The sequence below is a fragment of the Lepus europaeus genome, chromosome 3 (genome assembly GCF_033115175.1).
Source record: "Lepus europaeus isolate LE1 chromosome 3, mLepTim1.pri, whole genome shotgun sequence".
Lineage (NCBI taxonomy): Eukaryota > Metazoa > Chordata > Mammalia > Lagomorpha > Leporidae > Lepus > Lepus europaeus.
In genome coordinates, this window is record NC_084829.1 from 1,077,357 (window position 1) to 1,091,313 (window position 13,957).

Consider the following 13,957-nt stretch of genomic DNA (forward strand, 5'->3'; position numbering starts at 1 on the left):
CCGGGCCCCGTCCGGCTACGGGTAACAATGCAAGTGCACATTGAGTGGGGGCATCCTACATGTAGGGTTCTTCTCTTAACATGATTTACTTGTTTAAAGGGCAGAGTGACGGAGAGGGAGAGGGAGAGAGAGAGGGAGGAGAGGGAGCGCGAGAGAGAAGTCTTCCATTTGCTTGCTCGTTTTCAAAGGCCCACAACAGTCAGGGCTGGTCCAGGCTGGAGTCCAGATCCAGGAGCTCCATCCGGGTGTCCCACATGAGTGGCAGGGACCCAAGGACGTGGGCCATCCTCTGCTGCTTTCCCAGGTGCATCAGCAGGGAGCTGGATCCGAAGCAGAGCAGTCAGGACTCCAACGGGCACTCTGATACGGGATGCAGGCAGCACGAACAGTGGCTTAACCTGGTGCGCCACCATGCTGGGCCCCACGTGGGGTTCAGATACCCTTTCCTGGCCAGAAGATGTGATGCACAGTAAGAGGAATGGCAGCAAGTGAATTCTGCAAGCCCTTCCCAAAACAACATTCTTCCGAAGCTCACTGCTATTTTCTCAACCCACAAAATGCATGAATATTTACTAAGTCTCTTCTGTGCTAAATGCTGTCCCAGGCCAGCTGACTGTGGTAGTCAAAGTCCTTTGTCTTTCTGGACACTGCTGTCTCGTGAGACAAGCAAACAAATACGACACTTTCCAATACTGTGAAGTGACATGAAGAATACTGGGGTAGTATGACGGCGATGGAGGGCTGAGGCTGTAACGAGTGGTCGGGAAGTCTCAGAGGAGACCACTTTAGGGCTGCAATCCTGAGGACAGGGGGCAGCTCCCCAGCTGAGAGGTCTGGGTAAAGGGCGCAGCCCAGCAGAGGTTCCCCGGCAGGATCCAGAAACACAGGAGGCCAGTGCGATGGTAACTCCCCCAGTGTGGGCGAGCAGAAGGAAGGAGGTCAGCAGACAGTCAGCCATCTTCAGATGGATGCACTAAGCATTTATTAAGCGCTTACTATGTGCAGGGCATTGCTGAGGATCCAGAAATGAAACCGAGATGCCCCTAACTCTAGACTGTGTCCCCTGGGGAGGAACCTCGGAATGTAGCAAGGGCGACAGAATTCTCCCGAAGTCTGTCACAGGTCAGACAGGGAAGCTGCCCAGACGGGGTCACAGCGCAGACACTGGCGAGGCCCCCGGGGGACCCCGGGCACGCGCCTTCCAGAAGTGCCCAGTGGCCTGATGCAGGGGACGCACCCAGTCTGAAGCTGGGGGTGTTCAGGAAGGCCCTCTGCCTGCCCAGGGCGGAGAGGTCAGGCCTCCCCAGAGGTGAGTCACCTAGCCCACCTTTCCCCACCGGCTGTGCCTTCTCGGTCGCGGTGGGCGGGGCAGGGCCGCAGGAATCCCCCAGCCTAAATCCGTCACACGCAGAAAACCCAGGCAGGGGAGCCCCCGAGACCGGGCTGTGAGCGCCTGATTCACTGAAGCAGTCAGGCCGGGCAGCTGCTGCTGGGAACGGCCCAGGGCGCCCGGGCCGGCGGGGGCACCCGGCGTGGGGGTGGCAGGCCCCGGCGGCGGCCGCTCCCGCAGCCCCGGCCCCGCACACGGCGCCTGCGCTCCGGGCCCCGGCCCCGTACCCCGAGCGCAGGGCCCGGCGCGGCCCGGCCGGCGAGGAGGGGCGGGGACCGGCGGCCGAGCGAGACCGCTTCCCGGCAGAGGTGCGGGAGCCCGAGTGCCCTGCCGGGGCCGGGAAGTTCCGGGGCGGCTGGGCGGGAAGTCCGGGCGTCCATGCCAGGCCCCGAGCGGCCGGGCCGCCCCGGCAGTGACCGTGGTGGCTGACGCGGCGCGCCCCGCCCGCGCGCCCCTCCTCCGGGCGTAACATGCCCTCCGGGCGCTAGAGCGCGGCGGCCACCATGGGCAATGGCATGAACAAGGTAACGCGTCGCCCCGGGCCCAGGGAGGGAGGCCGCCCGTGCTCCCGGGTGCCCGCGCCTCGGGCCGCTCGGTGCCGGGAAGCAGCGCCGCACGCCCGGCCGGCCCTCGGCGCGCCGTGCCCTTGGAGGCGTCCACACCCGCGCTGCCCGGGGGCCCCCCGCCGCGCTCCGAGCGCCTGTGGTTTCTTTCGGCCCCGAAGTGGGCTCTCGAAGCTTCGCCGCCCACAGCCTGAGTCAGCCGGCGTCCATGGGTGTCTCTGGGCTGCCATTTCCTCTTTTCTCCCGATTCGCTTGCCCTCCCGTGTAGGTGTAGACGCGAGTGTTTCCCGGGGGACGGAGACGTGGACAGAGGGTCTGGAGGACGGAGTGGCGCCCCCCTCCTGGAACCCCCACCCTGGGCGGCGTGGCGGCCGCAGGGGCAGCCTGTTAGGGGTCTCGCGCTGAGTGTTCTAGAACAGTCGGTGTGGCTCTCTTTGGCCCGGTTCTGTGGGGTTGGCAGGGGGTCTCCCTGCAGCTGGGAGCTGCCTGGGGTGTGCCCGTGTGGAGCCCAGGCTTGAGGATTCGTGCTCCAGGTCTTGCTGGTGTAGACTCAGAGAAAAGCCTGCAGGGCCCTCGAGGCAGTCAGTACTGATTTAGTGACCGGCTCTGGTCAGACCCCCCTCTGCCTGCTGTGTCCCGTCCTTCACTGTGTTCCAGCCACCCACATCTGCACAAAGGCTGGGCATCTGTGGTCGGTGGGTGTGGAAGTGTGGCTCCCATCCATCTCCCGGAGTGTGCGCCGGGTCGTTTCCGTAGCTGGAGTGCTGGGATTCAAGGCAGGGCAGGAAATGTGCCGTGGGGGGGCATCCCGTGTCCCGGCTTAAGTCCCTTCACCTAAGACTTGGAGACCTGGTTTATGAGAGAACTGTGTGTTTGGGGCCTCATGCCACTCACTGAGGTATTTTGGTACCAAGCATTTTGATCACTTGGTTTTCCCTCCTTTATTTTTTTCTTTTTCCTGGCCATTGGCCAAGTTTGGGAGACAGCCATCTATCCCTTGGATAAGTACTTGCGTTATGGGCCCATTTGCGCTGGAATCCATCAGCACCGTGCGCCTTCTGATTTTAAAATTAGAGAACAGGAGGCAGGTGTTTGGCAAGGTGTTAGGGTACAACATGGGATGCTGGCAGTGTCTGGTTGGAGTCCTGGCTCGGCTCCTGATTCCAACTTCCTGCTGATGAACACCTGGGGGGCGGGTCGTGGGGAGGCTGCAGTACTGGCTCCAGTTATCTGGGTCCCTGCCTTTCATTGGGGAGATCCAGACCCAGTTCTGAGCTCTTGGTTTTGGCCTGGCCCATCCCCACCTGTTGCAGACATTTAGGGAGTGAGCCAGCAGGTGGAAGATATTTGTCTTTGTCTCTGCCTTTTAAGTAAAATACAATAAGAAATAAAAATAAAATCAGAACAGAACAAAGATGTTCATCACGTGTCCGTGGACGCCGTTGACTGTGGTCACCCTTCTGTTTCCCTTGGACTGTTTCTTGTTTCTCATACCTGAGTTCTTCACTCCCCACCTCTTTCTGCATTTAATTTGCAGTGTTGTATATTATAATTTAAAGACTCTGTTCAGGAATACAAATGATTGCCTTAAGGCATCAAAAATTATTTTAACACTTTTCAGCAGAAGCATATGAATAGCGTATTACTGTCGAAGTAATACATCTTGGCTGTTTTCCTGTCCTGACGTCTTGGATGTAGGGACGTGATACCCAGTGTAGAGTGGAGAAACCTTGTATGGAGAGATTCAGAGACTGCATCCACTCAGCACATAAATACTGTGCACTTACTCTGAGCCTGATGGTGTGCCAGGGCAGGGGTATTGGTCAGTGGCACAGACAAAAGCCCTTCAACTGTACCAGCACTTGTGTTGGAGAAATGTAACCTGAGCCACGTAGGTCACTTAAAGTAGTCTGGTAGGCACATTACAAAGGTAAAAAGCAAAAGGTGAAATTAACTTAAATGATCTATTTTATTTAACCGAAGGTTCACAAAATATTGTCATTTCAACTTGTAACCAAAGCATTATTGGTGGAATATGTTAGTTTTTTTCTGAGCCAAGTCTTCAAAGTCTCGTGTGTATTTTAGACTTGAATCACATCTCACTTGCAACTAGCCACATTGTAAGTGCTCACTAGCCACGGTGGCTAATGGCACTGTATTGCATAACGCTGGTTGTTGTGTGTGTGAAAGCAGGGTGGAGGTGGAGCCGACATGAGGCTGGGTGTAACAGAAGCTCCTGGGGCAAGACAGGCAGTTTCGGGAGTGGAGGAGTAGAAGAGGCGATGAAGGCAGCCTCTGGATAGTGCTGGAGGCTGGCAGAGGATTCTGCTGGGGTCACACGCGTCACAAGGTTAGTTGGCGCCAAAGTAAATTGCCGGGAACCAGTAACAAAGAGTCTTTTCTAGGATTTTCCATGGATTTACTGTGTGACTTGGAGTAAGGCTTCGTATTTTACCCATCTGTAAAAAAAAAAAAAAAAAAAAAAAAAAAAAAATGGCTGGTGTGGTTTGCAGAGTTTGTAGAAGAAGCTAACCATAGAAATGTCTTTCTCAGGAAATTTATGAATGAAAAAAGTACCACACCTTCGGAACTAAAAATGTGGCTTGCAATGTGTGTGCCCTGCAGTAACTAGGCCCATCTCCTACACTTGATCTTAGCCAAAAGGTCGAGAAGCGATTAGGACCATCTCCTACAAGTTGGTCATCCTTGACCAAAAGATACACGAGTAATCGATGCAGACTGCATCCTGCCGCTCGGAGGAAGCAGTTTCCGTTCATGCTTCCATCCCACGGAGGATCTTTTCCTCGGTCCGTCCCAGGCCCCTGCGTGGCGGAGTGTCATGCCCGTCTTAGGGAAGTCGGGGCAGGATGCTCTGTGTTGTGGCCAGCCAAAGATGCTGACGAAGTGGAGAAAAGCAGCCCGGCAGTTGGGGTCCGTTCTGTATTGAGCCTCGTAGCGTGCGCCTGCCCTCAGTAAAAATCTAAGCCTCATTCTAGCCCTGTGAGGCCAGGCTGTCTTCTCCGGTCTGTGGAGACGGCGAGATGTAGAAAGACAGGTTAGGTGATGTGCCTGAGCTCCAGTGCTAACAGGTTTGGACTCCAGCTCCTGTTCATTTCAAAGATAGCACAAGTCTTTCCTTTGATCTGGAAGCCACTTCATCCCGAGCGAGTCCTAAAGTCCCTGGAAGTGAGCCTGAAAAGCTCCTCAGGTTAACTGTAAAACGGGCAGAGCCACCTCCTCTCAGCCTTCGTGTTTGGCTTTGACAAAGGGACAGGAGGCAAGCAGCAAAACGATCTCACTGCCTTTCACACGCTTCTCACATCGATGCCGCCCAGCTGCCCAGAATCATAACCCCTGATGGGCTGCTGCGTGCCAGGCCCCGTGTTGCCCACATCACCCCATGGAGCAGCTCATCTCCACACCTCGCCACCCACCTGTAGAGCAGGTGCTCTTGTTTTCATGCCTGTCTTGCAGGTGAGGCGCACAGAGGTTAAGGGATCTGCCCACAGCCACTCAGCTGGATCTGAAGCCAAGTGGGCTGGGTTATGGCCACGGTGAGATCGCCTCACTGCTGCTAGAACAGGCTGGCAGACGTCCCCGGTGAGGCGAGGGTTAAACTAAACAGCTGTTGCATGCAACCCTCATGTGCCTCTCGAGCCTTTGAAAACTCCTAGTTGACTCCAAGTTTTCGCAAGAGTCTGAACGAATGAACCTCTAGAGGGAGGTCCTGTGCGTCGGTCTCCCCTCCGCGCTGCTATCTGAGTGGTTTTAAGTTCTACAGTACCCCATTCAGGACAAAGCAGAACAAAACAAAAAGCTCTAGCCAAGCATTGTGTCAAAGACAGCTGCCTGCAGAGCTTCTCGGGTGTGTGTCTCCATTGGATCAACCCTGATTGCTGACTTAAGGACAGAGCCTCGCCCTGCTCGTGCAGGATGGGAGGAGCCGCTGGCCCTGACAGCTGGCCCCGCGCTGACCACTGTGGGTTTGTCTCCTTGAGCATCCAGGCTGGTGGCCTTTTCCTCGCTCCCTGCTCTGAGTACCTCCTGCCTGGTGGGAATGGTGCCGCCCCAGTACTCCGTGGGGAGCTCGTGGGTGGTGCCGGGGGCAGTCGCTTGGATCGGTGTATCACTTTGCCATCAGAGGCCCATTGTTGCTAGGAGGAGCCCCCAAACCCACCATCCTGCCACTTCTTGGGCGTGATTTTGAACAAGTTTCACGTTTTGGATCTTCAGTGTCTTTCTCTTCGTGGATCCAGAGACGTTTGGAACTGGAAGGCCTCGCTGGATAGCTCGTCTGGTTTGCTTATTTCCTATTTAACAAGCACAACGCTACCTGCCCCAGCTACTACTGACGCTGTTGGGAGAAGCAAGTGAGAATTCATTACGAGACATTTTCACAGATTCTAAAGCACAAATTTGTCATGTTATTCGCATGTTGGGATGTGTCCCACCAGTGGGTACAGTGACGACATCTGCCTTGGGTATGGCTGGCACCTGTTTCAGGACGGCTCTGGCCTCAGATAAGGGAGTGTGGTTGAGAAAGAGCCATAGTTCAGCTTCCCAGCCTCTGCCTTGCTGACATTTGGAGCTGCAGAATCACTGTCGTGAGGACTGCCCTGTGCACTGTAGGAGGGTTTAGCAATGTCCTGGGCCTCCACCCAGTAGTTGCCTGTAGCATCCCCTCCACAAAGTGTGACATCCCCTGGGGGTGAAGGGTGACATCATTACCATCTGGGAGCCCCAGGTCCGTCCGTCCCAGGACCTCCTGAGGCCTGGGTGAGTGGGAGCCTGCTGGTTACCACATGGTACCGTCGGGCTTCCGAGGCCGAGAAGCACGGTTCGCGTGGGGGAGCGCGGCGCGGAGCGCAGGCGGCTCTGTGCTAGTTAGATGCCGCCCTTGCCTGTGACGGCAGGTGACAGGCAGCCTTGGGAGCTCGTCACTGCTCTCCCAGCACTGTGTTAGCCCCGTACCGGGTAACACGCGAGGTGTGGGCGCTCTGCTGCCCAGGGTGTCCCCGGCTCAGGGCTGACAACACAGCTCCTCGCTGGTGCTTTCTGTGTTCGCTCCCGCACCCCACCCCCCGGGGATGTCACCTCCTCTCTCCCTTCATGGTACATTTCTGCTTCACGTTGAAAGTGAGGTTCTCGGGGCATTCGAGAATATCCTTAGGTTCTTCCCTTCCCAGCTGTAGACTGACGGAGGCCATGGCCAAACGGCCTTCAGAGAGTTCTGGGTGACCTTTAACCCTCAAGGGAATCCACCAGAGTCTTCCCCTTCATTCCCGGCATTGAAACCCAGAAAGCCCTTGGAGGCCAAGGAAGATTTAAGACTCCCCCGACACACACACACACACACACACACACGACCTGGTGCTGCCCCCTGGTCAGCAGTGTATCGCACAGATCTCTGGGTGGGGTTTGTAGATCCCTTGGCATCCTGAAGGACTGAGGGAAATGTTTAAAAACAAAGCATTTCCTGCCTTGGAAGCAGTGTTTGCTTTGTTTTTGGTTAAGAGCATTTTTGTAGCCAGAGCTTTTTTTTTCTTTTTCACATTTCTTTATGACTGGTGTTGGAGTAATGTAAGGGTGACAGGTGCTGGCCCAGAGGAGCATCAGGCCTGAGACTTCTGTGTGATGGTCAGAGCGTTTGTTCACGAGGGTTCTGCTGTGTTTCCTGTCACCAAAGCAGGGAACCTCCTCGGCCAGCCGCGGCGCTGGAGAGCATCCTCCTGAGTGTTGGCGCTGGTTCGGCAGCGCCTCTTCACTGATGGGCAGGTCTGGGGACACATCAGAAGGAAAACAAATGCCCCTGGTAGATGTGGTGGAAAAGAAATAGTGACTTGAGATTGGGTGCTCAGAGCTTGGTGGTCAGGAGAGACCTTCCTAGGAGTTGTCATCTCGTGGGGGACCTGAAAACTGTCACCTCATGGGGACCTAGAAACTGTCATATCGTGGGAGGCATGAAGGGTGCGCGGTGGGGAAGAGCAGCCTTAGCAGAGGGGAGGATTACCCTGTGCGTGCTCTTTCGGGGGGGACATCCCCAAGTTCTGCTTACAGACCTTTCTGTTCTCACGTGTCCTTGCCGCCTGGCAGGCACCGGTGCGTTGCCATTGCCATGTTCTTGCTCCCAGCTTGAGTTCAGATTCTCCTGGAGTTGGCTACTGAGCTTCACTGGACCAGATAAACACCTGTTCTTCCCGGCCAGCGTCCCGTCCCAGCCTCCTCTCCCTTCCTGTCCTTCCTTCCTTCCTCTCTTGCTTGGGGAAAAGCAGTCACTGTAATATCAGGAGATACGGCAGATGTTTTCAGTTGTAAGTTTAATTATAAAGCTCACTGGTGTCGAAGTGTTTTTTTTTTTTTTTCCAAGATATATTGATTGGTTTGACAGGCAGAAGTAACAGAGAGAGAGAGAGAGAGAGAGAGAGAGCGAGCGAGCTGGGCCAGACCCAAGCCTGAAGACGGAACTCCATCTAGGTCTCCCCTGTGAGTGACAGGAGTCCAAGCACCTGGGCCATCCTCTGCTGTCTTCCCAGGCACATTAGCAGGGAGCTGGATGGGAAGTGGGGCAGCTGAGACTCAAACTGACACTAGCAGGATGCTGGCGTCCCAAGAGGCAGCTTAACCCCCTGCGCCACAACCCTGCCCCAGTGTGGAAGTTTCCTCACTCTGTCTGCTTGGAAGCAGCCTTCCTCGGTCTCGAACTGTAATTCTAGATGGACGAGAACCGCGATCCGACTACTGAAATGGGAGCTGGGCAATTTGCTTTCTAATTCCAGCCCTGCAACTCTAGCTCACTCTCCTGCTCTGGGAAATGAAGTTAAAAAGTTGACTGACCCAACTCTGTCCTCTCTTCATAGTACTTCGGAGTATTTTAATTACATGTACAATGCCCATTTTAAAAGATTTATGTATTTATTTGAAAGGCAGAGTTACAGAGAGAGAGAGAGAGAGAGAGAGAGAGAGGTCTTCCATCCTCTGGTTCACTCCCCAAATGGCGGCAATGGCCAGAGCTGGGAAGAACCAAAACCAGGAGGCTGGAGCTTCTTCTTAGTCTCCCACATGGGCGCAGGGGCCCAAGCACTTGGCCATCCTCTGCTGCTTTCCCAGGTGCATTAGCAGGGAGCTGGATTGAAAGTGGAGCAACCAGGGCTCAAGTCAGCACCCATATGGGATGCCAGCGCTGCAGGCAGCAGCTTTGCCCACTACGCCATAGTGCTGGCCCTCAATATCCATGTTAAATGACTTAGTAGTTCGTCCTCACTTTCTCCTCCCCAGGCTTCCTGTCCTTGCCTGTGCACAGCTGCTACGCCGGCCACTGTCTCCCATGTGGAAACCCACCCAGGGCAGAAAGGGGCAATATTTAGTCTCCAGCAAAGCTCGCATCAGGCTCTGCAGACCATCACTGTAAACAAACTTTTCATTGGATTAAAAAGGCAGAGAGGGAGCAAGACAGACAAGATCTTCCATCCTCTGGTTCACTTCCCATATGCCAGCAACAGCCCACGACTGGTGCAGGCTGAAGCCAGGAGCCATAAACACCACCCAGGTCTTCCATGCGAGTGGCACAGCCCCCAGCACTCGGACCATCATCTGTTGCTTCCCAGGATTGCATTGGCAGGAAGCTGGACGGGCAGCAGAGTAGCCTGGACTTGAACCAGCACTCTGATGCAGGACGTGGGTGTCCTAAGTGTTGACTTAACCACTGCGCCAGTGCCTGTCCTCACCCTGGGTTCTGTCTCCTTTCCTGGCATCACCTCCCACCCTGTTCACATTCGTCTGTTTGTTCATTCATCAAAGAACATTTAGTCAAGTACCTATCCGTGGAGGACCAATCCAGTTTAGAAAACGCACGCTTACCTACTGGATGCAGGCAGCAGGGAGGAGTCACAGACTAGATGTCCAAGGGCCACAGGCAGCCCGCACATGGGCTTTGTTTTTTTTTTCAATTGCAGTATTTTTTTTTTGTCAGAGATTTAGGTTTTGCTCTTTATGTATTCAGTTTATAGTATTTGAAGATGGGGTTCTCGGCACTGGGGGGCCCTAGGCTGTCTCTGAAGGCTGCGCTGACTCACTGTACCAGCCATCCCCTGTGCTGGCAACACTGGAGAAGGTGCTGGTGGTGGGGCCGAGGCCCAAGACTTAGCATAAGCTCCATCCTGAGAGGAATGGAGGACAGGACCTGGCACGGAGCTCCCAAGAGCAGATTGTGAAGTCATGATTCTAGAACATTAGAGCACAGAGATTGTCTTATGCCATGTCCTCATTTATTTGTAAAACTAATATATTGGGGCCGGTGCTGTGGTGTAGTAGGTAAAGCTACTGCCTGCCGTGCTGGCATCCCATATGGGCGCCAGTTCTAGTCCCGGCTGCTCCACTTCCGATCCAGCTCTCTGCTATGGCCTGGGAAAGCAGTAGAAAATGGCCCAAGTGCTTGGGCCCCTGCACCCATGTGGGAGACCTGGAAGAAGCTCCTGGCTCCTGGCTTCGGATCATTGCAGCTCTGACCGTTGTGGCTAATTAGGGAGTGAACCAACAGATGGAAGATCTCTCTCTCTCTCTCTCTCTCTCTCTCTCTCTCTCTGTAACTCTGACTTTCAAATAAACAAATATTTTTAAAAATAATGTAGAACATCTTTTTTTAAATCCACTCAGCATGGAGATTTATTTGAAAGAACCACCTCCTGGAGGTCCTGTGTGGCCACAGAGTGGTCAGGTCACTTCCGCCTTCCCTACATGAGACGCTCCACAGAGGCCACCCCTCTCTCCATCACACCTGTAACCTCAAGTGCCCAGCGTGGGGCCCAGAGGTGACAGGGACTCAGTGCCTGGCTGCCCAACCACGATGCGTCCCGTGACTTTGGGTGACGTGTTTGTATCATCGTCTGTCATCACGGTCTACTGTGTTGATGTAGAGCCGCTTTCTGACCCACTTCTGGACGTTTGTTAGCAATGGCAAGGAAGACTTTGTTCACGACTGTTCCAACAGAGGAGAGACGGAACTCAGCTCCCAGTACTCAGGGACAAGTTGGAGGGGGAAGATGACAGCGGTTAAAGCCCATGGCGGAGAAGGGCAGGGGCCAGAATTGCCGAGAGGCATCTGAGATATCAGGAGTGGAGGAAGAGGAGGCTGGGGAGCCACCGGGGGCCAGGGCCTCCTCGGTAAAGTGCCTCAGCCCGGATCTCTGCTTACGCTGGACTCAGCAGACCCAGGCCTGGTGGGAAAGTGGGGACGATAGCGCAGTAGACCCCGGCTGAAGTTTGCTGCAGGAGGGAGTTCTTGTCGCCATCGGCCACGAGAGCCATGTGATGGTGGTGCCCTTTGGTGCCTGATGTCACATCCTGATAAGGAGAGACCCCAGAGCACAGGAGGTGGCACTTGCAGAAGCCCCCCCACGTGGGAGCGCCCACAGACGTCACTGCCGTCCTTCTCCAGGATGGACCTAGCGGCTGACTGTGCTCCAAGAAGGAGCTGTCAAGTGCTGGAGCTTGGCCGTGGGCGCTCGTGCTTCCTGTGGGTGTTCTCTCCCCAGTTCCTAGCCACAGGCCCGGCCTGAGTGCTGCGACTTCAGTCAGGATGCTGCAGACCCAGGGCCCCGTGCTGGCTAGTTTTGCACCCTGGGTATTGGGTCAGCCAGGGTGATTCTTCATTCCTGGAAGGGTCCCAGCTGGGCCCATGCAGTTTTATGTCTGCTCAGCTTAGCTGTCCTCCCACACGGAGGGTGGCACCGGGCCTGGTACAGCTGCCCCGGCAGGTGCAGCGACTCAGTGCGTGCGTCGGTGGTCAGTGCTTGAAGCCAGAAGCCCACACGAGGAATGCGACACAGGCTGCTCTGACCTTCCGCTGGGAGTGGACAAAAACAGGAAGCGTGAGAGGCCGGAGCTGGGGGACTCGGGGGTGGGGCCGAGGGCGGGCGTGGCCAGGGCATCTGGGGATCCACTGTGAGGTGTCACCAGTGCCAGTCCAGTGTATGCTCTTGGAAACCAGCAGGTGATGTCACGCGCACATGTTTAGCTTCCAGGGCAGTGTCTGTATTTGGATTCTGCAGTGGCCATGTGAAGAACTGGCAGGACAAAGAATTGGCTTTGCAGTCTGAGAATTGTGGGGGTGCTCGTGAAACATACCACCCGCAGTTCTCACCTGAGACCTGTGAGCGCATAGCATGCCCTGCGGGTGGGGGCAGGCAGGAGGCCTTGCCCAAACAGATCCTGGGGGTCTGGTGAACAGCCCAGTCTGGGAAGCACAGCAGTGGGAGAGCTGGATTCTGGGGACCTGCTTGTTACCTTGCATCTGTCTGGGTGACTCCTCCGTTCTCGCGACAGTGCTCGTGGAATGGCCGTCTTGGGGCTGGAGCTGGGGTGCAGCAGTGAGCCACACCATGCATTTGCTGCCTAGCGTGCTTCCCAGTCCGGCATGGGGGCAGGCTCCATGTAGTCACGCCTCCGGGATGGCATCACTGGGTGGGCACAGGGAGCTGTGGCTACTGAACCGGGGCCCACCCAGACTTGAAGCTCAGGACAGGCCTCCCACGGGATGCAAGTCAGAGCTGGGGCCTGAAGGATGGAGAGAGCAGGGGTCTAGCAGGTGCACAGGCCTCAGGCAACAGGGAGAAGCGCAGTGGAGGAAAGGGTAGGCAGGAGAGGTGGATGGCATGTGGGCTCTCAGAAAGCCCGGGGGCACCACGAGATCTGGGGCCTGAGTTCTGTGAGTAGGTGGGCACCGGTGTGCAGCCATCCACAGGCCATCTGAGCAGCGTCCTAGTGTCACAAGCAAGCTGAGCCTGCAGACGTGGGTGCCCGACAACCCGTGCCCTCTGTCCGGGGAGGTGCTGGGGCCTGGGTGTGGATGGCAGCGTGACAGGTGTGCAGGGACAGCGCCTCCTGTGCTGCTTCCGGTCTGCAACACTCATGCCTGTGTCTTTCTCCCAGATCCTGACTGGCCTGTACATCGGCAACTTCAAAGGTGAGTTCCCTCTCTTTGGAATCATTGAAGGAAAATACACATTAAGTGAAACGTAGCGCTTTAGCCGTTTGTAAGCACACACACCAGTGGCTTTAAGTAATCCACGCTGTGCAGCCGTCACCACCTTGAACTCTGCACCCATGAAACACCGACTCCCTCTTCTACCTCCCCGCCCCAGCCCACCACCCTCTGCCTTCTGATTCTGTGGGTTTGGCTGCTCTCGGTGTCTCAGGTAAGCAGAACCACACACATGTCTGTCACTTCTGTCTAAGGCCGGCCTCCTCAGGATTCTCCCATTGCTGAAGCACGGGGCGGACTTCCTGCCTTTCCCAGTCCGACATGCGAATGGACTGCATTTGGCTCTCCACGCGTGTGCAGGCAGACACTCGTGGAAGGGGAGAACCGAGGTTTTTTTTTTTTTTTTTTTTTTTTAAGATTTACTTATTTGTTTATTTGAAAGTCAGAGTGATGCAGAGGGAGAGAGGTCTTCCATTCACTGTTTCACTCCCCAAGTGGCCACAACGGCCAGAGCTGTGCTGATCCAAAGCCAGGGCCTTCTTCGGGGTCTCCCACATGGGTGCAGGGGCCCAAGGACTTGGGCCATTTTCTACTGCTTTCGCAGGCCATAGCAGAGAGCTGGATCGGAAGTGGAGCAGCTGGGTCTCCAACCGGTGCCCATATGGGGTGCCGGCACTGCAGGCAGCGGCTTTACCCACTACACCAGAGTCCAGTTTTAAAGAACAGCTTTAGACCTCTCACGCGTGATGGCCACTCGAGGCGTGGACTCAGTCTGCCTTCAGTCTCTTCTGAAGCAGCCACTGCTCACACCGTGCCCCGGCCCCTTGGCCAGCAGCTGACCAGGCGACGTCAGGCTGTGTGTGTGCCACGACCTCTCCAGTCCTCCTGCCTCTGTGCTTGCCAGGTCGTTATTACCCTGAGACGGTGACACCAGGCACGTGTCATCGCTGTGGAATGGATTTATGATCTTTGGTTGGCCGCTCACTAGTGCTCAGAATCTGTGGTCTTTGAAGCCTCCCAGGTGAC

General features: G+C 55.7%; 1 protein-coding gene across 5 annotated transcripts in view; it reads left to right on the forward strand.

The window, feature by feature from the left end:
* The first annotated feature begins 1,736 nt into the window (after positions 1–1,736).
* Positions 1,737–13,957, forward strand: part of DUSP22 (dual specificity phosphatase 22) — a 57,551-nt gene continuing 45,330 nt past the window's right edge. For 2 of the 5 annotated variants that reach the window (XM_062183782.1, XM_062183755.1), the window contains exons 1-2: positions 1,737–1,914; positions 12,880–12,913. Coding sequence is in view for 2 of the 5 variants with exons in the window: in XM_062183766.1 (XP_062039750.1) it covers positions 1,894–1,914; positions 12,880–12,913 (55 nt within the window). In the remaining 3 variants the exon portion in view is untranslated. The remainder of the gene's footprint in view (positions 1,915–12,879; positions 12,914–13,957) is intronic. The other 3 variants (XM_062183772.1, XM_062183792.1, XM_062183766.1) reach the window with 2 other exon arrangements.